We start from the raw sequence: 23176 nt of genomic DNA, 5'->3' as shown, positions 1-23176 counted from the left end.
ACTAAACAGGAATTTCTGTCACACTGCAAGTCAGTTCATGTTTGGTAGCACTACTGTAACAGGCTTTTCCGGATTCTGCAATGCAACATTACATTAATAAGCTACAAAGGGTACTTTCAAACAAACCTCATCAGCAACAGCATGTACTTTAAACTCAGAACCTAGGAGGCCTACTGGTGAAGAAATCTTTTTCCTTGTATTTGATACACAGCTTACAAAAACAAATACAGAGCCTTAAGATGATAATGCAGAACTCTGTTTATAGATGTCATACACAGCAAACAAATCACACCCACACATACCCCACCCCATACCTCCCTGCGGCTAGTGCTGTACAATAAGACTACAGGACAGCCGCCAGAGCTGGAAATTAAGAAAAGCAACACCTGCCTGCCCTGCAAGTTTCACCTCTAACTCTGGTTTCCTCTTTGAAACTTGGACTTTGCCATCCATTTCATGGGTGTGAAGCTTAATTGGCAAGCACCATTTCTTAGCTACAAGACTCTAGTATGCAAACTCACGTATGCAGTCCAAGCCCTTGTCATTAATTTATCATCCACTGACTAGGGAGCCAGTTCCCTCTGTGCACTGATAAAACCAAGTGCTGGTCCATTCTCATCTGAATTGTTTTGCCTAGTTCTTCTAGTCCATCCAGCTGTTGAAGGAACAGCTGTCTGGAGTTTAGAACAGCTTCCTCCCTACAGAAGGCAGCTTATCAATGACTTGTATATTCTCAGTGGTCTAAAACTTACACATCTAATACAAAAAGCAGACAGCCATTTCCTGTGACATTTCATTTCTCAGTCACAATCAAATGAACAGAAGAATTAGTAAGGAAGGTAACAACTTTTACCTGGGATATATGCCAAAATCTGAAACTTTTGTTAAATTTTTTGTAAGGTGATTTAAAATTAACACCTACCATTCACTTGTCCATCTTTTTAAAAGGCCTCTTAGAATCAGTTAGTCTTAGCATATGGGGTTTTCCTTCAGCTGTCCCCTGTTTTTGTACCTCTGTCTGATTTTAAACCTGGTTCTACAAATACATACTCAAAAGGAGCTTGGAAGCCTGCTAAGCCTAAGCAGCAGGTTCCCTGCATTTACAAGCACACAGCTGCTTGTTGCAAAGCTCTCAGGCCTCTTGCTCTCAATTTCATCAGCTCCAAATGTCTCGTCAAAGATCCAGAGGGTTTGTTTCAGGGGCCAGTTTGAAGCCATACCCTAACCGTTCACTGAAGACTTCTGTAGTCTACTTTTGGCGTTTTGCAGATCTTCAGGAAACACAATCATTTCAGACTGACATCGCTACCATGAAACATCCCTGTTAAAAACTGGACTATGCTGAGCGCACTGGTGACAGTCCATGGCATCCTGCTGAACTCTCAAACTGAAAGGGCTTCAAGGAGTTTGACATTTGTCTTCCTCCAGCACCAATGTCCCTCCTCACTTAAGACTAGTAGGCCCCAATGAGGTGCTACGTCTGTAGCGAGTTTGGCATAGAGATCTTTAGCAGTTGTAAACAGAAAGACTGGGTTGAAAGTAATTTCTATGGAAATTGCTAAAAGGGTCTCAGATTCCCACATAATTTTAAAGTACCTTTGGAATGTATAATTCACATGATTCTAGATTATTTATCCAAGTGTTAAATATGATGCTTTTTGGCTGTCGTGCATTTAAATTGTTAGTAAATTGAAGCAAGCACTTCCAGAATTTCACTCAGCTCGCAAGTTATCCACAACAGAAATTAAAGTTTGTCAACAATCTTGGATTTCCTGTTTACCTCACAGGGTAAAACCTTGATTACTATTATCATGGTTTGCCACTCCAGCAGTTGTGCACTGTAACAGAGGAATTACCTCTGACAAGAACAGGTCTTCCAAATCAGCATGCTTATATTTATTTTCTTACGCCTTTGAAAGATACGGTATTTGGTTGAACATAGGATCAAGAGGGTACTCTCAGCAGTCACACTCCCAGGTAGCAGCTTTACAGCAAGCTAACCAGAACGCTGCAGACACTTCACATCCTACTGCATGCTTAATGTACAAGAAACATGGACTTCTTGCCCTAGCAAGGACAATACATGCATTTGCATGGTTGAACATTCAACCATAGTACAGGAAAAGGAGCGGGGAGGCTTTTAACACAGATGAGGTTCCCAGCCATGTTCATCTGAAAGATACACAAGCACAACTTGAAAGGCAGCATCATAAAGAGTGGGAAGAAGGGGCAAGAGAGCAGAGCAGCGCTTAAACTTGCACTCTTCCAAGAGAAATGCTTGCCAAACTAGGACAGGACACCTTTCCCTTGCATTTTCAAGTACACGTTGCTTCTTATCCATCTCATGATCCTTTTGGGAATGTTAGTTTGTTTGTTTGTTTGTTTTCAAGAGAAACCCCAGAACCGGAAAAGCTTTAACACTAAGTGCTACATAAATACAATACCCCAATTAATAGATTTAATTTTGCTATAATCCAATGGAATTAACTGTATAAAACCTCTTACAGTGGTATAAAACTTTACTAAAAGTCAGATGAAGGTTCTCTGAGAGTACATTACACATTACAGCTTTGGAAGAAAGTTATAGTCTCATCTTACAGCCGTCCAGATCAGCTTGGTGATTCAACTGCAGACTAGGTCTGTGGAAAAAATGGGCAGCATTCAGTCAGATAAGTGAGCTGACCTTACACACCAAATTATCGCATGACTCTAGGATTAATACAATTAAAGATGGGAACATGCAGTTAGGGGTATGAGTCTCGTTACTTGTTTGACCAAATGATATTACTTCTGCATTAGCTAGAAGTCGACTGTGAAGTAATACACTAAATTACATACATAGTAATCTGTAACAGTTGGGTGAAAATTGCTGTAAGCAAGTTCTCCCAGACTGACACATACAGGAGCCCATTAATGAGATGTGACAGGCACAAGCATTCTCCTGGATGAAGGCATCCACAGTACATACCATTCTTTGATCATTAACCATATAATAGAAAAACACAGGTTTCCTTGCCTGTTGCAAGTAAACTGTTTCATTCCTTTACAGAAGACTGTACACTTTATACTTGCTTTTTAAAAAGAAACTACTTGAGCTCTCCCTCAAGCAGCAAGAATCAGTTCCTATTTGTCGGTCTCTAATGCTCCCTTCTTCTAGGGAGGTCACTTTAGAAGAGAGCAGTTCCAACATCAAAGTTCAGTGCATGCCACTTCTAATAACCAAAAACCAAACTGCTAAATCATCTTGTATGTTCAGAACCTATTTAAATGCAAATTGGGTACCATGTTGTCCCAGTTGCAGGTGACCACATTGTAAGAAAGCAGCTGGTTTATATTTTGTCAGGGCACCACCTGAACTACACAGAATAGAAAGCAGGTAGAACAAAGAACGGTCATGCAAGACTAGGCAAACAATGACACACCTACAATATCTACTAATAGTTGGCACTCACATGCCTCTCCAGAATAAATATATTTCACATCTATTGACACAAAGGTAAAATTCCATTACAGATCAGCCTTATGTCCTGATCTAACATTTGGCATCCATGGGATGAATATCAAATGCTCTGTCTTTGATATATTTCAGACTAAATACATAGCCTTATTTTAAGAGGCCTGACTGAATTTGATACTTCCTTATTCAATGCTATGACAATATCCCTGTGACACTGAATTCTGGAAATCATTTCATAGCGCTTAATCCTGTGAAGATGGAGGAAATCTCTGGTAACTATCTTCCACTTTCTTAGCACTAATCTGAAGAAATTTCAGTTTTACAACCCCTTCCCTGATAACTGCAAAGACACACAGTGGAAGAGAGAACGTGTGCCTCCTTTTGTGAATCCAAGGAACATTTGAAAGCTAATACCGTAATATTGACCATCTTTCTTACAGATATTATTAGATACAACAAACTCGTGAAGCTCACACACAATAAATAAAGACCCTCATTTAATAGTTTCTGTGCATAAACACAAATATTTTTTTGCTTATTTTCAAGAGCAGAAATATTTGATTCAAAGAATACAGTGAGGAAAGACATGTGAAGGACCAAATATTCTATTACACATTTTAATAAATTCAGTTTCCCTCAAGTATTTATATAAACAACATTTCTTATAATCCTCAACTAACACAGTTTATGGTGCAAGTCTGACATCTAAGACAAAGTGCAACAATCCAGTTGTTACTGAGGCAGCTCTGACCAGGTGAGTTACAAAACCGACTGAAACTGGCACATCCCTTCAGTTCACCTCTTTCCTCACTAAAGCTCATACAAAATGAAACAAGATGGATGTGAAGCAGACTTCAAATTTATTTTGAGCAAACTTCTATGACTCAAACCCACAGGAGACAAGCATGACTAAATGTCGTTAATACATATAAATAAGTAAAAAGAGCAAGTACCTTGGATTTTTATAAAGTGCTCCTTAGTTACTAGAGGTACACCATAACAGAATACATAACAGAAAAGTTTCATTTCTAAGATAGCTAAATCAGCATAATGCCCACCACATGTACACAAATTCTGATCAAATCCTGAATTCACACTAACACCCAATAAAATGGAATTTGTCCCTAATTTAGGTAGTTAAGCTTTTGTACACTATCAAAGTTTGTAACTTTCTTAAACAAAAAAACACTAGAGAAGTCAATTCTCATTTTTTTGCTAACAAAAATATACCATTACTACTTAACATTTTACAAATATATCCCTAATTTAAGTAATTTACCAGAGATTAAATAAATCTGTGAAATCTATTGCACAGCTGAATAAGCCCATCTCATCTTTCCTACGTCAACTCACATCTCTCAGTTATAATTACCGTCTTAAATTCAGAGACAGATGTCTAACACTTAAAATACCTATAAAAATTTATGAGGATCATACATTATTCATGCTTGCAAAATAAGGGCATACACTTATTCTTGAAATCATAGTAAGTCAGTGTCATTCTAAGATGCTGTACCAAATACAGTATTATAATTTATCCCCGGTTCTACGGGACTTGAAGCAAGCTGCCAAGTACATCTGTATTAATATCCATGATGTCTTCTCTGTTCATTTCAAAGACAAATTTTGACCACAGACCCTAAAACTGTTGGAAATCTGCTAGATAAGGCATAATGTCTGACATATTTTGAGTCTTGTTTGATCAGGTCCAATCTAGTTTTTCCATCTCTGTCTTTCCATTCAGTTTTTCCATTACTAACTACTTCCACCTCCACACTATTCCCAAAAGGATATATTTTTTCCCTTTCTTCTTTTCCTCTTTTTTCCTCTTTTTTTTAAAAACATTAATAAGGCTTAGTAACTTCTGGTCAGACGACTAATTTGCTGAAAACAAAGCCTCTTTCTTCCAGCTTTCTTCCTAGAGATCAAAACAACACACAATCAGAAGGCTGAGGGGCACCCTCATGGCAGTCTACACCTTCCTCACGGGGGGCAGCGAAGCGGGAGCTGCTGATCTCCTCTCTCTGGTGACCAGCGACAGGACACGAGGAAACAGAACAAAGCTGCGTCAGGGGAAGTTCAGGTTGGACACTAGGAAAAGGCTCTTCACCGAGGGTGGTCGGTCCCTGGAACAGGCTCCCAGGGAAGTGGTCATGGCACCAAATCTGTCAGAGTTCAAGGAGCATCTACACGACGCTCTTAGTCATGTGGTTTAGCTTCAGGTGGTCCTACGAGGAGCAGGGAGTTGGTCTTGATGGTCCTGATGGATCCCTGACAACTCAAGATATTCTGTGATTCTACGAACATACACGGTTCACTTGAACCCAAAAAAATTTCTCTTGGCTACTTCTCCAAGAATTAGTATGGGTTCATTATCACCTCACTTACGTGCCATAGTTCAAGAAAATCTGCACAACCTGCACAACTTAAAAGTTCTTGAAGCTGCTAATAATGATAAAAATGTATCAATCATTGCTGTGCAAAGCTGCTTTCTCTAGACAATTCTATATTTTCAATCAAAGCTAAAAACATTTTCCTACTTTGGATAATACTAAATATACAGATGAACAACATAACAACACAACAACTTGTGCTTAAATATTGTTTCTTTAACTTTCAGAAATAAAAGATGTCACAGAACTTGTAAAGCAAAGGTAGATTATCTATATCCAAGACATTAGTTGTTCTAATATGTTCAAAGTTTTCAGGTATTCAGAGATGTCAGGCTAGCCCAGTTTCATAGTTACATACATCAAGACAGTTAGTAAGTGTTGATGAAATACCACAGGGCAAAAATAATTCCAAAGTGTATAGTTGCAACCAGTCTGTTTGCTAGCAGCATGCAAATTTACACACACAGATCTCAGAAGGACAGAAAGAATATGTGGTTTGGAATGAAAGAAGCAGCAGAATCTACTGTAGCAATCTACAGAATCTACCTTATATTCACACCATGTATACATACATGCGCATACACACAGAGATATATTTATGTATAAACCCAAAATAACAGCAGAGTTGTGGCAATGCCATATTCTTGTCTCCGAAGGACAAAATCATCACAGCTTTCCCCCATCCACCAACCACAACTGTTTACACACCACAACACCTTTCCTGTTGCGCTTCCACCAATTTAGGAACAGAGCCTGTCCCTACACAGCCAACACCTTACGCCTTCCCTTATTAGTGCTAGGCACCGAAAGATCACAAATCCCACACAAATCCCTTCACCTGAGGGTGTACTGTAACTATTCCCTAAAGTAACTCTATGGAGCAAGACAGTTTCTTGCTTCAACAGAATTTATGTCAAGTTTCACCCAGAAAAAGTGTTTCTTCTTAAACATGGAAAATTTCCAGAAAAATACTGGATGAAACTTTATCTCTGTGTGAAGCTCTGAGAATTTGAATTTTAAGGTTTCCCAGCCCTGGAAAGAATAATGAGAGGTAGCAAACCCCAAATCAGGCCATTCTCTTTCAAATATCTCGCAATGATATAATCCAAACAGGTTCTGTAATAATCCAAAAGCAAAATAAATGTAAACCGAGGTCACTGTTCCCTCAAACAATCAGACACCCGGTCTTTTACCAGTCTTCAGACCAAAGCACTTTGCAAGGTGTGGGGAGAAGACTAGCACAGTAGCTCCACAAACTATGAAATGCAGCTTGGGGTTTAGTGCCAGAGAGAATACAGCTTGAGAAAGGCGTGGACACGGGGCTGTTCAGAGGCCACTCCAGCCAGGAGCAAGGTAGAGCCCAGGGGGAGGCAAGGGCTTGCCCACTGCAGTGAGGAGGCAGCACCCCACCCCAGCTCAGCCCAGCTGCTCCTCCAGGCTCTGCAGTCTCTTGAGTGTTTGCCATTAAGTCCTGCCAGCCCTGTTCCTTGCAAACAAGCTCCCAACAGGGAGTATATAGGGTATAAGACAAGAAAAATGCTTGAAAGCCACTAGAGATGTCTTCTGCTATTTCATGGCAAAATCAGGTTGGGAGGGGGAAGTAGATAAATTTTAAAAACCCACTGAAAATCTGTCAGGCCCTCTTCCTCAGAGAAGTGGACATCACCTCCTCTTTTTAACAGTTGTAGCAGCTTCTATTTTACCAGCTTGGTATTAACAGAAACGCACCTCTTCCATCTCAGCCACTGATGAGAAAGGTCAAAACCAGATTATTTAAAGAAAGAGTGGATAACAATTTCTGGGAAAAAGTCATTGCATAGACATCTAGCATTCAAAACAGATACAGCTAAAGTAAGCTGCAGCAGTGCCTGAAGCACGGAAAGCAAAAAAGATACCACTTCCTTTATCAAATGAGTCAGAACACAACAGTTTGGGGGTTTTGCTTTATTTGGTTGTTTTTTGTTGTTGGTATTTTTAAATTTTTTTACAAGAGACATCTTGAAAGCTGGATGACATCTCCTTCACTATTAAGGGCTAACCCACCTGCCCCCTTGACTAGTTCTGAAGAAAGCAACTAAGAAAGCAACACAAAATCATAGATGGGTATTGAAATAGAGAAGTAAGGACAGGACCAAGCAAGCAAAGGATCTGACGAAGGGAACTCATCAATGCACAGACATTCTTCAGTCCCAAAACTGACAACATGGGAAGTGTTGTGTTTCACTTAAAACACAAAGCACCATCTCCTCTACTCTCAGGTATGACATGGTTAACTACCCTAATACTTTTGGTATTGTTAACACAGCTGTTCCGTAGATGAAAAATTTTATCTGGCTATGGACTACACAGGAATAAATTGCAATACTTATGCAACCAAAACATTAAGAGATTTCTTCTAGAAATCAAACTGTTTCTTGAAGCAAGCACAATTTTGCCTTTTAGGTTTTACTTTTTTGTTGTATTTGATCTGTTTGGCAACTCTTTCCTAAGACATAACACATGCAACAGCAAAAACATCTGTAAGTAGACAGCTTTTCACTACCTAAAGTACTCCAGTAAATGACACTTTTTTCCTTTTTCCTGGTTTTTTTTTTTTTTATTATTATTATTTTTAGGTTCTTTGGTGGGACACAGGCACTAACAGAATGAACTATAGCTTTTTCAAGATATATGACTTGAAAAAGGGAAAATGTCTTTAGTGAATTATTCTTTTAAGATAGTCAAGCTAACAAAATCCAGAATATTGTTTGAGTTCATGACACATTACTTCAAAGGATGCTGAGGTATTAGCTTTCTCCAGGCACGTAAAGAGATGGAGAAAGCTAGAGAGGCAATATAGTTAAATACAGCATTTTTGTTACACAACATAAAAAATTTGATGATTTGCTGTGGGGTGGTAGCAAGATTTTGTTAAAAATTAAAACTTAGTTTTTTCCCCTCATAACATGCAAGATATTTAGCACTTCTGAAGTTCATGAAGTGTGCTATTCAAAGTTGGAGAAAAAACTGGAGCACAACTCTTATTCCTCTAACCAGAGGTGTGTGGTTTCAAGATGATTTAACTGTAATTTCACAGTTGTACCTCTACATGTCAAGTAATTCAATACTAATTCAATACTAATTCAATACTAAAATATAAAACCACCAATAAAGATGTATTTATTGAGAAAAAGTCTGGTTTGGGTCTTAAAAAACCTTGCTGCCTTTCAGTGTGTTTCAGTGCAGTTATTTCACAGTGAGGCTGGGGAGCGCCCTTTGATGGGAGAACACAGGGACACGCTAGGGACTCTCCCTGGGGACCCTGACACAGATCTGCAGAAGCCATGAACGTCTGTTTCATAAAAGAGCTTTCAAGTCCCCACAACACTGAAGCCCCAGCCTGCACTAGGCTTGCCCCAGCAGGCCCGGGGGCCGTTCCGCCGCCTGCCCGCTCAGCCTAAGGCAGTACTGGGAGGCCGGCGGTGCCCTGGTCCCCCCGCTGCCTGGGCCTGGAGCTCACACGACGCCAGTGACGCCTCACCCCGGCTGCGGGGCGCGGGGACGGCAGCCCCGGCTCCGGCACGCCGCGCTGCCCGCTGCCCCCGGGCCTCCCCGGCGGCCGCCCCCCTGCACCCGGCCCGCCCGGCGGGGCCGCGGCCGCACACCGCCGGAGGAAGCGCGGCCCCTCAGCGCCCGGCCCTGCTGCGCCTGCGCGCCTGCCCCGCCGCGGGCGGGCCCGCCCTCACGGCCGCCCGGAGCCGCCGCCGCGTAGCGCGTAGCGGTGCGCGGTGGCGGGCGGCGGCGATGGCGGCGGCCGGGGGTGCCGCGGCGGGCGGTGCGGTGTCCGCCCTGCGGCCGCGGCTGGCGGCGCTGGGCCGGCGGCTGGCGGCGCCCAGGGGAGCGGGCGGCGACGGTGAGAGGCCGCGGGAGGGAGAGAGGGAGCGAGGGAGCGGGGTTGGGCCGGGACGGGCCGGGTGCTGCCCGGCGTCCCCGTACCGCCCTCTGCTGCCGTCGCGCTGCGCGGCATCGGCAGCGCTGCGGGAGCGGGGCTGGGGGCGCGGGTCCCCGGCTCCGGGGCTGCTGCTGAGGGCTCCGCCTCTCCCTCCTCCAAAAAGAGACTCGCCCCTGGGGCAGTGCGGCTGGCGCGGCCCAGGCCGCCGTCCGGAGGCTCCGGCTGGAGACCTTTCTGTGGAGCAGGGCGGCTGGGGCCTCAAGCGTGTACCTGCGCCTTAGCGAGCTGCGCCTTCGGTACATGACTTCTTTACAAGAGAAGTGTGTGGAATTGGTTCTGAAACATCAGACCATAGCCATGAATGCCCTAATTTAGTCCTGAAAGGTGTAGCCTAACAGGACAACGGGCCTGTTCAAATGCTGTCTTACTCAGCTGCTCTTGCAGATACCGCAACAATGGATTTAAAACGGTACGAAGTGTAAAGGGAGAGTAAGCAAGGCTCTTGCTGAGTGCTGTTCAGTGCTAAGGAAGCGTTGTGTTCTTCCTTCAGATACCTTCTTAGCAAAGGGCTCTGCTACTCTGGATAAATTGAAGGACCTCTGTAACGAAGGGAAAGAACATCCTTCCATGCTTTTGCAGCTCTATACGCAGGTAGTACCTTTAAAGCATTAAAAACTCTCATTGTGTAGGGTATGGGAGAGGATTGGGCATAGGAAAGAGAATATAGCAGAAAGGGATTTCTGTTATTTGGGGCATCCCGTGAACATCCATGAAGTGCAGGGCTGCTTTTGTCTGGATTAGAAGAGAACTTGGAGTCGACAGTAATTGTGCTGGTACTGCAAGAACAGAATGGGTTTTGAGTTTACATTCACTGTCAACAATCTTACCATACTTTTAACTTGCAGCTTATGTGAACTAAATGTTAAAAATCACCTTAAAAATGTAATGTTTTGTAAACCATAACAAGTTTGTATGCTGCTGCACAGCATTTGATTATTTTGCTGGTAGCATTTTTACATTCTGTATCTTGTTTTCATAGGCTGTCTTAGACATTACATATTTTGAGGAAAACCAGCTTGTGGATGTAGATTTTCCGGAAGAATCTTCCTTACAAAAAGTGAAAGAACTTATTAGTATTCTTTCAGAACCGGAAGACCTAGTGAAGAAATGCAACATAAATGAAGAAGTGAGTACTAACATTATTCAGCCAGAAAATTAATTATTTCATTATCTAAAAATAAAAAACCTGAAAGAGGATAGTAGTAGTTGTATTTTTGATGGGCAGAATTTAAGATATTTTGAAAAATTTTCAAGTCTTACTTGTATTTAAACAGTGATTCCTGAAAATATTTTTTCAAATAACTTGTTGCGTGCTCAGAATTCCTCTTGCTAACATTTCATGATTCCACGTGCTTTTGGCAGTTTAAATCCAAAGTATTATGCTTGTGTCTGTGACTGTTGCTATTAAGTATAGCCTCTGAAGTTTGAGACAATATAATACTGTTTGCATGTGTGAGTGTGTATATGTGTAGTTCAGATGTTTTACTTTTGGGTTAGCCAGTTTGTTGGATTTTATTTCAGCCCATCAACATCCTTGGTGCAGAGCTGTTAGAATGTCTTTACTGGAGAAAAGGCGCCCTCTTTTATATGTATTGTCATACAGCAAAAGAAAGGAGCAAATGGCTACAAGAAAACATTACCATATTTAAAAAGGTAAAGGAGATTAAAAAGTTTTATGAGCATGTGAATACAGTTTTAAAGTTTGATTCTTCACTTTTAAAATACAACTTGGTGTTTTAAATAGGGTTTTGGGAAATTCATAGCGAGAAGTATTTCTGGCTATCATTAAATTAATCAGAACTTATCTAAAAGGTTGGGTTTTTTTTCCCTCGTTTTTTAACTGTACTCAGTGTCTTAATGATGGAGTCCATTACTTGATGAAGATGCTTAGCTTCAGATGCCCTCTTCAGCTAAATGAAGATGTCTCACTTCAGGATAAAGACGCAGCTAGATTACTCAGTGAAGGTAAAAAAAAAACAACTCCAAAACCCTCACAACCCACTCTTCTTAAAAACTACTCCACTTATGGAATGCTTTATTACATATTTTTATTTGACTTCATTTGTATTCAAAAACTGGCACTTTTTAGGGGGGGGAAAAAAAAGAGACGAGCTGGCAACTTTCCCCCCACCCTGCTTCTTTTTGACTCATGGATTTTAGGAGATGGCAGTGCTCATTTTCTCTTGTTTTTGAGTGCATTAGAGGAAAGGGAACTGAGGTCATGGGTGTTTCAAGCACAGCATGTGTGTTTTACAACCATCCATTTGTCAGTTGACAAATGGTGAAAGCACAGATACGACTGTGATGTTCGCCTGTTGGTCATCCTGTTTAGATCCAGGAGAGCACAGATAGGAACACAGAATTACTGACTTCATACAGGTAGCAGGTACGTGCAGAATTGGTTAGATTTGGCAAACTTCTTTCTGTCTCCGCTATATGTATTTTTATGTAAGTTGCATCACTGTAGTACATTTACCTGAGGATCTGAGGCTGCATCAGTGTGATGCAGGTAGGGTGATTGCAGCAGGAGGGGATTTGTAAGGTAAACCAGCTGGTGCTGAGGACATGATGTCCACGCTGTGCACACTCAGAACTCTCTCTACTCTGGCTGTGGGGAATATGGAGCATCTTGCTTAATTTCATCTGAAAGTGGCATTGCTCCAATTTAGCTCCACAGTGAAAAGCCAAGTTCAGTAACTGATGGGTAGATGTATTTAGCAGGATTTTTTTTCAGTGACCATGGACACATGTGGCTTTCTATTCAAATACTGAAGCTGCTGCTGCTTAATCTGAGTTAAGTTGATGCTCAAACAGTATTTTTTAGGCTTAAATTGTGGGAGGCACAGAAGTATCCTAAAATAATATAAATAATCGTGCCTGCGCTTAATGGATGGTAAAGAAATACTGAAATTCTGTAAGATAAATAGGCAAATGCAATTATCAGAATAATATTTATATGGCAGTCTTTGAGATTTAGGTATTATGGAGTAATGAGCAAGGTCTTGATCCAGATTGTCCTCTAGGCAGTGTCAGTCATCTCATGGTTAAAATCTGGTTTTTTTGGTGTACATCTTTAATATATATTGCCTTTTTGGAATACATGTTATATTGAATATATGAAATAATATACTGCTTTTTTGGATTTTTTTTTCCAGTGTTACTAAAAAAAATATTTGAAGTTAACAAGCCATGTACTTGCTTATAACAGAGCAATAAAGTACTTGATCTAAATTATTTTTGCAGGTATATTTAGTGACACTCACTTATTGGCAATGATGTACAGTGGAGAAATGTGCTACTGGGGGCTGCGACACGGTGGAGAAGGGAAGCAGGAAAGCCTCGAGACAGTAGCTTCCGTCTCTAACAGTGACCTGGGCTGCAGATCACAGTGCGTGTTGCTGGATTTCCGAGAAACTGGCAAGAACATGTTAACGAAGTATGTGGCTGTATGTGAGGGACCTTTAAAAGGCCAAGGGTGGAACACATCAACGGCCAAACAAATGTTGTGCTACTTCGTGAAATCCCACCACTAAAATACGCTGCTTTGGCTGTGCTGGAAGAAACCTTGTGCCCCAAGAGCACGCTTAGGGAGGCGGTCTGTGCTTCAGTGTCCCACCGTTCTTCATATCAAAATGTATACTTTTCTTGCATTAAAAACACGCATTCAAAGAACTCCTGGTATACGGGTCCAAAGTCTAATCCAGTATTTCTGGGGTGGAAAAAAAAAAAAAAAAAAGGACAAAAAGACCGTCTTGTAAACTGCCAGGCGAGGTTGACTCTTTCCCCGCCCAGCCTCTCCCGCCGGCGCCGGCGCGTTAACTCCGAGGGGCGGCGGCGGGGCTCGGCGCCATGGCGGCCGGCGGAGCGGAGGAGCGGGGCAGTTTGGAGGCCGTGGTGCGGGGTCGCCTGCGCCTCCTCCGGGAGCGCTGGACGCGGGGGATCCGCGAACGCGGCGGTACCGCCGCGTTCGCGGATCCCCCGCGTCCAGCGCTCCCGGAGGAGGCGGAGGAGGTGAGCGCCCTGCAAGCGCTGCCGGTGAGCGGGGCCCGGTCGCGGGGAACGGGGGTGGAGGGGAGGTAGGGTGTGGATAAATCTCGGCATCCCGCTTCTGGCATCTTCACTGCTTAATTCCTGAGTCGTTGAACCGCTGCTCTCGACGGTTTTCAGATCGACGTGCAGCTGAACATCATGTCGTTCCTCTCGCCCCAAGATTTGTGCCATTTGGGAAGCACGAGTTGTTACTGGAGGGCGGCTGTGCAAGATCCGTTGTTGTGGAGGTATTTTCTCCTCAGGGATCTTCCCTTTTGGACATCCGTTGATTGGAAATCACTCCCAGATGTGGAGATTTTTAATAAAGCGTTTTCAGAGGTCAGCAATAATGCGCTGTACGATTACATGGCAGCGTAAGTATCTTCATATTCTCTTACACCGCTCTCTCTACAGCAGTAATACTCAGCCCACAAGCATGTTTTATATTTACAGCAATAATGCTGTGCTGTAAGCTGCTGCTTAGGTATTGATGTGACTCAGATCCAGTGTTTATTTTGGAAATACAATTTCCTGTTGTTTGGCAGTTTGGTCAGCTCTTTCTGTTTGGAATTCAACAAGAATGTAAAACATTGTAAAAAAGTCAAAGCTTATGTTATAAAAAAGTTAAAGCTTTTTGTAATCTGCATCTCCACTGTGCCACAGAAGTACAGTCATCTCAGAAGCTGTGTGTACCTTTGATCTTGATAAAAATGTGTTCTTTGCGCTCAGTACAATGACAAATGATTTCTTATTCTAATAAAAGTACTAAGGAGTCTTCAAACTACAGCAGATAGAATGAATCTTTGGTTTTTTCATCGTACCTGGAAGACCTAGGGGAAAAAAAAAAATTTTTTTTTTGAATGTGCACAGAATAACAAGTAGTATTGATTTAGCTTTGATGGTCAAAGGCTGTAAGACAAAGACTGGTTTCAGCTAGTATAATTGAAAAGCATAGCAACACTCATAATATGTTTGGATGACTGAGAAGAACTCTTTAAGCAGATTATTCTGTAGGGTTTTTTTAAAATTTCATTCAATTCCCATAACTAATTTGCAGTAATTTTTTTTAATTTGCAGTTAAATTCTCCAGAGATGATTTCATGATACTGTTGCTTCATATAAGTGCACTAACCTCTCCAATCTCTGTACCCTTCATCCCCACTTTACAGACGGGAAGGATGGACCCTGAATTTGAAGTGCAAAATATCTCCTGATTTTGAACATCGGATTTAAATCTCTCTAGGTCTGAATACTTCAGAGCATCAGCTATGTAAAACCACCTGTCACTGGTTTCCGTTGTGTCTGTGAGCACTCAATGGTTTTGCTGATCTCAACTGAAGTGTCTCAGTTTGGGTGTAGAGGAGCACACATTTAATGTTTCCTTGAAGTGTTCTGTCCAGCAGCAGCCTACCGTGACCACAGAAGCAAAGACTGAAGCTGCTTCTCTGGGATGTCTTGTCACTTGTATGACTGTTACTTCTTTCCCTTGGTTCCCAAAGTCTTTTCATGCCTTTTAGCTTCTGCATCAAATGAGCACATAAGCTTGCAGACAGCACCTGTCTCCCTTCACAACAGGCATTCTCGGTGCCTACAAGGGAAATGGGCCTTTTCAGCACCCATTTCATAGTTAATAAACACAGCAGAGGTCTAATGAAGGTTTGAAATGCACTCAGAATTCTCATAGTTTTTATATTGTATGTGACTCATAAGCACAGATGTTATTTTACCAGTATTGTGTGTTCAGCAAGGGTGGGGGAATTTGTAATTTTATTTTATTTTGTTTTTAAAGTGAACTAAAAGATCCATAGATAGAAGTTACTAAGGTCTAAAGAGTCAGTATTTGGATTTTGAGAGGACTGATGCCTTTGCCTGCTTTGTACTGGTGCTTGAAACCATGAGTTTGGAACTTTATGATTTTTGACCCGTGCTTGAGTTGTACTGGTAACAGCCTGAGAAGTATGGGACCTAAATCAATTTATGTTGTGTGGTTAATACCTCTTTTGTATATTTTGTGTTTAATTTCTAGTTGCGTCTATTTTACACAGATATAAAAAAAGCTGTCCTCAGAGTAGAAGAACTTTGAAATCAAGCCGTCCCCGGTATGGGACTGTGACTTCCTTTTTGCAATCGCTGGTCACTCAGGCAGAACCTCGCTTTGCTATGTTTGGGCCGGGTTTGGAAGAGCTGGATGACTCTTTAGTGCAAAAGATGATGACATGCCCAGAAATTCTGCTAGTAGCTGGCCTACCCCAAAGACAAATTCATGGTAATGCTGTTTGGTTTTTGGCTTTTTTATTTCATAAACAGATAGAACATGAAAAAAAATCGGTGGGAGAAATGGAGAAAAGGGATGTTTTTTTCTCCCCTTGAAACTCAATAGCATAATGGTAAAAAACCCAACATATATTTTCTCTCTTTGTATTCAGAAAAATAAATGCAATGGACATTTGGATAAAATTACAGCTGTAGTGAATTTATGACTAAATTTGCACCATGTCAAAGTGGTCACTTTGCTCCTCATATTTCTATTTTGATACTAAATTCCATGTCACACCTGCTGTCATAATGGATAAATGCAGACAGAACGAACTTTAGATACTGCTTGCAGTAAGTGGCTAAAAACACCTGTGTTTTTATACAGGAAGTCAAGACTGGTCATTTATATCATTCAGTCTGGTGGTGTCAAATGTGTAAATTACATTTAGAAGAGTTAGAGGAGCAGGGAAAGGATTTTTTTTCAATGTTTAAAAACATTTATTACCTTTTAACTAATGTTTGTTTCAGCCCAGCAGAATTAGAATAATTAAATTGTATTTACAGAAAGTGTGAAAATATGATTTCTTAGTGTTATCTTTTTTCTCTTATGTCATTTTCAGTGCAGCTTGTCATAAACACACTAGAGTCTTCGCTATGCCAGTTTCTAATAAATACAAGTCTTGTTCCTCTCTGACTTGGATTTCTAGGTTCCAGTCTAAGTATCAGAACTATGGAAATGCCTTGTTTTCTTTTAATACTGTTGAATTGATTTTAATTAAATTAATAGTCTGATCAATTGGAGCATGTATAAAATTTCATTGTAAAAGAATAAATCTGCTACCCCTAACAGGAACACCTAGGCTTGGATATATCCATTGTATAACAACACTGGAATTTTCAGCCTATCACTTACTTGTATTCAGTAACCAGATAGTTGTAATCTCATATATTCATTTTTTCCACGTAGGAATTGGATCAGGAGTCAGTTTTCAGTTTAATAACAATCAAAAATTCAATATTCTGACATTGTATTCAACCACCAGGTAAGATTTGTTTTCCACAAAAAAAAAAAAAAACAGTTTCTTGGTTATTTCATACTTTTCTTCATGTTTTTGTCATGTGTTTTTTTAATTTGTGCATTCACATGCATGGATATCCCTTTTCAACTGAAGCTTCAGTGCATATCTTCACTTTTTCTTTCTCCAACTGCTAAATTTTCACATGGAAGTAATAAACCTTTTCCAAACCTTATACATAGGAAGTGTGTATGACGGGTAACAGGTTTTTCTGTCCTTCTTGATACCTTGATTGATTCCCTTTTGAAACACTATATAAATTCATCCTGGGGTGTATTTTCACATACATCTTGCAGATTGCTAGTCATCTGTGTACGTACACTAGAAAAGAGGGGGGTGTGGGAGGGGTTGGTGGGAAATGAAACACTTCTGCTGACTCAGGCCATTCTCCTGTCCCTTTCCTGCCCTTTCCTGTGCTGCCTAGACTCAAAATTGAGTTTTTGCATTCTCGATTAAACTGACTATTGAAATAATAAAATATCTTTCAGTGTGGAAAGGAGGAGAGCAAGGGAAGAGCAAGCTGTTGCTGTGAATAAGATGTTCTACCAAGAAAACAGCATAGTAGGGAATCAGCAAGCCGTGCACTACAGTGTAATAGCTCAAGTGAAAAAGGTGTGCGAAGTAGTTGATGGATTCATTTATGTTGCTAATGCAGAAGCTCATAAAAGTAAGGGATTTCTCTTTATTTATTCATATTTTGTGAATGATTCGACTGTCATAAAAGATTGCAAAGAATATGCAATACATCAAAATCCACATTCTGATTCTTTCAAAATCTGCTTCATTAGTGCTATTTATTCATGGCTTACCCAGTCGAAGAGGTCCCCTGTCCTAGACACTCTTCCTCATCTCCCTTTGACGGGTTACGGCCCCTTCTTTCATTTATGGCGGGTACTGATATGGTTGCTGTCTAAGCTACATGTGGGAAATGATCCGGATTTAAAAAAAACCAAAACCCTGGGCATGGGTAGAAGAAGCCTGAAATGCATTGGTGGTGGTGCAATAGCCTGGAAACAGAACCTTCACCAGGAAAACTGCAGTAAAAGATGCAATTAGTCCAAATCAGGATAGTTCAATCAGGGGATAATGCAAATACCTATTATGGTAATTATCTTTATGGTCATCAACTTTAAATGAAGGGAAGTGTCTAGCTCAGAAAAGAAAAGGGTAAAAAAAAATGTGAAGGGATATACTAAAGAGAAAGGTATGGTCGGTAGGGAAGGGCTGCTGATGGTACAGCGTGAGTGTTTCTTAAAGGCTTGTTGCAATTTTGATCTCTGTGAAGTACTTGGAAAATGCTCTGATGTTAAGGACTGGAATAGGCTACCTGTAAAATCTACAGAGATCTTTTAATAACATCTTAAGTGTGACGTGAACATCTGTGTGACATGAATGCAGATGATCCAGCCTTGTGATAAGCGGAAATAGTTAATTTGGCCATGTCCCTTCCAGCCCTCTGTTTCCTCACCTCTGAAATCTTAAATATTTGAAAAGTAAAAAAAATAAATTTCACTTTGGGATTTGCATATGTTTAATATATATTAATGATTGTTTCATAGAGCATGATCGTCAAGAGGAACTAGCTCGTATTTTGGCAATGATTGATCCAGCCCTTGGGCCTCCAAACAGACCTCTGCTAGTTTTGTCTTGTGTCTCTCACGTTGGTGTGAAAAGAATTCCATGTGTTTACGTGGCGCATCAGTTGCAACTCAATCTGCTACGTCAGCCCTGGATGGTACTTGCTTTTAAACCTTTATTTTCTATTTCTCTGTGGCTTAAATTTAATTCAGGGTTATGGTAGTTCCTGAGCTGTACCTACCTAAGCAAGTGTGCAGCTTTCAACACTAGTACGTGAGCTCTTCACTGAAGTGGAGAATTTAGTTTCTCCACTCCTCTAAGATGAAGCATTAGCCTATCTGAACATAGGGGAGCTTGAGTGGCTTGCCCAGGAGCACACAAGAAACTTCAGATAGAGCCAGAATGTCAGGAAGGACAAAATGCTGGTCTTGAAGGTTTGAGTAAGGAAGCTTCAGTTAATTTAGATCTATTTCCTGAGTCATGACCCACAGCCCTGGACACAAATAGATTTTTCTGCTGTTTTCAGGAGACTATTAATTGTTACTCACTTGACATGATGGATTGAGTTTTTGACAGTTTTTTACGTGGCACATGAGATCCTGAACCTGTTCTTTTATGCTTGTCAAGCACGGTATATATCAGTATGGTCAGTCACACGTTATTTTTGGCAATACTGCATAGCCCAAGAATAATACTTAATCAGAAAAAACAAAATCCTGATTTGAGATAAGGCCTTTGTTTTCATAAGGAAAAAGTTTACAGGGTTTTTTAAAAACATACCATTTATAATTGCCACTTTATAATACGTTACAAAATCTAAGAATTGGTAATATGCATTGAATTCTAAACGCAGCAGCATTCTGCTTTAAGAGTTACAAGAAGAATTTTCAAGTAGATTCTCATCTGTAAAGTAAGTATAATGTTCCAGAATAGCTAGGCAATGATTGAGATAAAATTCACCTTGATACTAAAAGGCTTTCCTAGTAGCTCTTAGGATTCATTTTGTAAAGAGTAGTGTTTTATTTTTTGTACCTTACTCTTAAGAAACCTTCTCTGTCTAAGGGACCTTTAAACCAGTGATAAAGATTTAGATTTGATACGAGTATTTCTGTCTTTAAGGATAGACATCGAGTGATGCTAAAATGCTGTTAGATCCTGTTACCTGTATCTCTAATACATTAGCTTTTTTTGTTTTTACAGGTGCAGGACACTGTAGCTGCAACTTTAGATGGATTGTTAAATGGAATTGAGTGGCTCCTGGAAGAAGCAAATTGTAAAAATGCACAGTAGTGTAAATGTGCATTGTTTTACTGTATAGAGACTTTGGTGTTTTGCAGTTAGAGGAAGTGAGAATCTTGTCCTGACAGAACACTGTCTGAAGGAGGATGTAAAAGGCAAACCTGCATATATTTCACTGCACATACTTTAATAATTAACATTCTTCCAACTGTAGTCCTGAATTAGAAGTACAAGTAGGATTGCCTAGATTGCAGCAGCCAATAAAGAAGTCTGGGGGGACAATCTGGGTGTTTCGATTTTTTTCTTTCTTTCAAGCTGGGGCCTTTAGGGCACGATCTTTTCTCACTATATGTGATAATCTAATCTCTTCTCTAAATATACCTAACACTAGCTTAGTTTATCAGCACAGCCCTATGGCATGCATCACACATTTAGTAAGTATATTCAGTGGAGATCTTGACAATGATGGTTCCCAACCAAAGAAAATGTACTGTATGCTATACAGTAGTAAGTTGACAGAAAGACAGTATGTGCTTCAAAAGATTAAATTCCCCTGTATTTTTTCCAGAGACAATGCCTAGACAAGAAATAGCACCTGTGGAAGAATTGTCAGCCCAGAAGCAAAGAAACTACTGTGTATGAATTGGTTATTTCTTGTTTGTGATCTTACTTATTAATCAACCACTAAAGACTTCAGTATCTTCTTTTGCTTTCTGTTGCAGTGAAATTATTAGCTTGAACTGGACATACCTCTGATGTCATGAATAAATGTTGAATCATTAGTACTTCAGGACATTTATCAAATAGATAGGACCTGTCAGTTGCTCAAATAGTTGTGGCCATTTGCAGATGTGAAGTGTGCTTGGCTTGAAATTTTCTACACAGTTGCAAATATTTTTATAAAAAGGGAAACAACATTTCAGAGCTGGAATTGCATTTTCTGTATTGACGTAATTTCAGATAGTCCTAGTCTTCCACCTTTTAAATGTTCCTTTAATTATTGGATGAAAGATCACAAATTTCCCTTGGATTTCTTGCCTATGCATGTATTTGTTTTGTTCTGCTTGTTTGGTTTTTTTCCCCTCTCTCTCTCTCCATGGAAATGCAATAGTCTCACAATTTTGGTACCTAGATAAATGACTACAAGGTGCACATTCAGCTGCAACTGCCCTCAATCTGGTATATGTGTGTGATGCTCAACACAGCTATGTCAGAAACATTCCATTTGAGACTTTTTTTTAATGAACTATGACAGACACAGAAGTGTCTTTTTTTTTCATCTTTATGCACAATTAACTCAGCTTTCTAGACAATTTTGTATGTCTTCTAATCAGGTCATATGGGAGCTTCAAGGGAAAATCCATGGGAAGCTATACTATCATAATTCTGTGGTTTATCTTTTTTTTTTTTTAGTGGGATATGTGTGCTTTGCCCTTTAAAATAGAGAAGACACAAAAGATTTATGAATATCTGGGGGAAGTTCCACGCTTTGTGACTAGGTGTATGTGACTTTCCTGCTAGTCATAATAATTCCGTAATGATCTATCTGTAGAGGGTTGAATGAAGTAACGTGTTGCTATGTTAGTTACTACAAATACGTTTTTTTTATGCAAGATCCTCGTTCTGCTTTCTTCATAAGGAATAAATTATTTTTAAAATAATGATATTTACAGTCTTTCTTTGTGTGTTAAGCCCCACTGCATGTGTGCACACAAACACAATGTCTGCAGTCATGCTGTCATAGCAGGTAACAAATCATGATGTCATCATTAGTCATTAATGAACAACGTTATTGTATATTATCTCTTTAATTATCAGATATTCATTCACTGTCATTTTAAAAGGTCAAAATAATGTAGGGAACATAATTTTTCTTAACTTAAAGAACATCAGTTATATTAACTTTATGATAACATAAAGAATTAAGAATTAACAAGTTTTAAGGATGCAACCTAGGAAACAAACAGTGGGAATTAGAAGTCCGTGTAGCCACAGAGGTCCAGCATCATAGGACTTGCAGAGCTGTTGGTGGGGTAGCTTGCATGACTGAGTACTGTGGTGGATCAGTACAGGCATGGAAGATGAACGTGTGTGTGGTGCAGTGGAACAGCTGAGATGCACAGAGGTATGCTATGGAAGAGACGAGCAGCCTGCTGAGAATTCATATGCTAAATAGTTGCAGAGATGCACTGTGAATTGCATTTAGCACTACCTTTTAGATTTCACCTAAACCACTTCCTACTATTTCAATGTCTGAGTCTGCTGAGTTTAAGTCAATTAAGCATAAGAAGTATGATAAGTCAATCAAGGTTGGGACTTAAATTGTTAGAAATTCAAAATTAGTTGGATATGGAATATTAGAACATCACTAAAATGTATTTTTAAACATTTTAATATAAAAACCCCCAATTAAAAAAATTATTTGGGTTTGTATTTATCACAGTAAATGCAACTGTGATGGGTTTGTGAGAAATAAAACCATTAGGATCTGGATCCCAGAAATCTTGCTCTCCTTGGGATGAAAGATTCTAACAGTGCAAGAAAGAATATCACTTTCCTGCCTGCCGAGGCAGGATGTTTATCTAAACAGTGGTCACAAAATAAAAGGTTAAAGTGACAATACATGTGATTCATAAGAAAACTCAATTACTGAAGCTTCCCCTGAGCAGCTTTACCATAAAGAAAGTGGCTGTGGGATGCTCATTTTCAAGTCTTTGAAACTTAGAGTAGCAAAAATGCCTGCTGCTAGCTCCAAAGCGGTATGTGAGGGCACCTGCCAAACCGCAGGACAAAGGAGGCAGTAGCACCCTGACAGCGCCCCTGTAACTTGCTGGGTGTCTCGTCGTTTCTTCTGACGGATCGGCCCTGGGGGGCCACCGAGGCTCCAAGCGGGACCGACAGCGGGGATCCCTCGCTTCCCTGTAGCTTCTGCGGGGAGCTGTAGCTCGCGGGGTGTCCACTGGATGGCACTGCTGATCCACAACAGCCGCTGACGCTGCATCCCTACGCCCTTTGCCAAAATTGTTTCAAGTAATCGATTTTACTCCCTTCTCAGAGATGGTAGCAAGGAGATGCAGTTATAGAAAAGCCTACGAGAAAATCAACATGCTTTTCAAAGACTTATAGACAGGGGATATCCTGCCTCATCGTTTAATCT

The 23176-nt window shown here is 40.5% G+C and overlaps 2 protein-coding genes across 3 annotated transcripts; both read left to right on the top strand.

Annotated features, from left to right (window-relative positions):
* Positions 1-9627: 9627 nt before the first annotated feature.
* On the top strand, positions 9628-13513 carry RIMOC1 (RAB7A interacting MON1-CCZ1 complex subunit 1). 2 transcript variants are annotated; one of them, XM_074855780.1, is made up of 6 exons: positions 9628-9742; positions 10332-10432; positions 10821-10967; positions 11363-11494; positions 11692-11806; positions 13085-13513. In XM_074855780.1, the coding sequence occupies exons 1-6, from the start codon at positions 9634-9636 to the stop codon at positions 13372-13374; spliced, it is 894 nt and encodes a 297-aa protein (XP_074711881.1). In that variant the 5' UTR covers positions 9628-9633; the 3' UTR covers positions 13375-13513. The 2 variants fall into 2 exon arrangements, with proteins under 2 accessions (XP_074711881.1, XP_074711882.1); XM_074855781.1 differs by lacking the exon at positions 11363-11494.
* A 148-nt stretch (positions 13514-13661) lies between these two features.
* Positions 13662-21680, top strand: FBXO4 (F-box protein 4). Its single transcript, XM_074855778.1, has 7 exons — positions 13662-13876; positions 14009-14244; positions 15916-16136; positions 17094-17169; positions 17691-17869; positions 18762-18937; positions 19981-21680. The coding sequence occupies exons 1-7, from the start codon at positions 13691-13693 to the stop codon at positions 20068-20070; spliced, it is 1164 nt and encodes a 387-aa protein (XP_074711879.1). The 5' UTR covers positions 13662-13690; the 3' UTR covers positions 20071-21680.
* The last annotated feature ends 1496 nt before the right edge of the window (positions 21681-23176 follow it).

The sequence above is a fragment of the Strix uralensis genome, chromosome Z, assembly GCF_047716275.1.
Source record: "Strix uralensis isolate ZFMK-TIS-50842 chromosome Z, bStrUra1, whole genome shotgun sequence".
Taxonomy (NCBI): Eukaryota; Metazoa; Chordata; class Aves; order Strigiformes; family Strigidae; genus Strix; species Strix uralensis.
The sequence above is the reverse complement of the archived record's forward strand: the minus strand, read 5'-3'. Positions and strand labels throughout refer to the sequence as shown.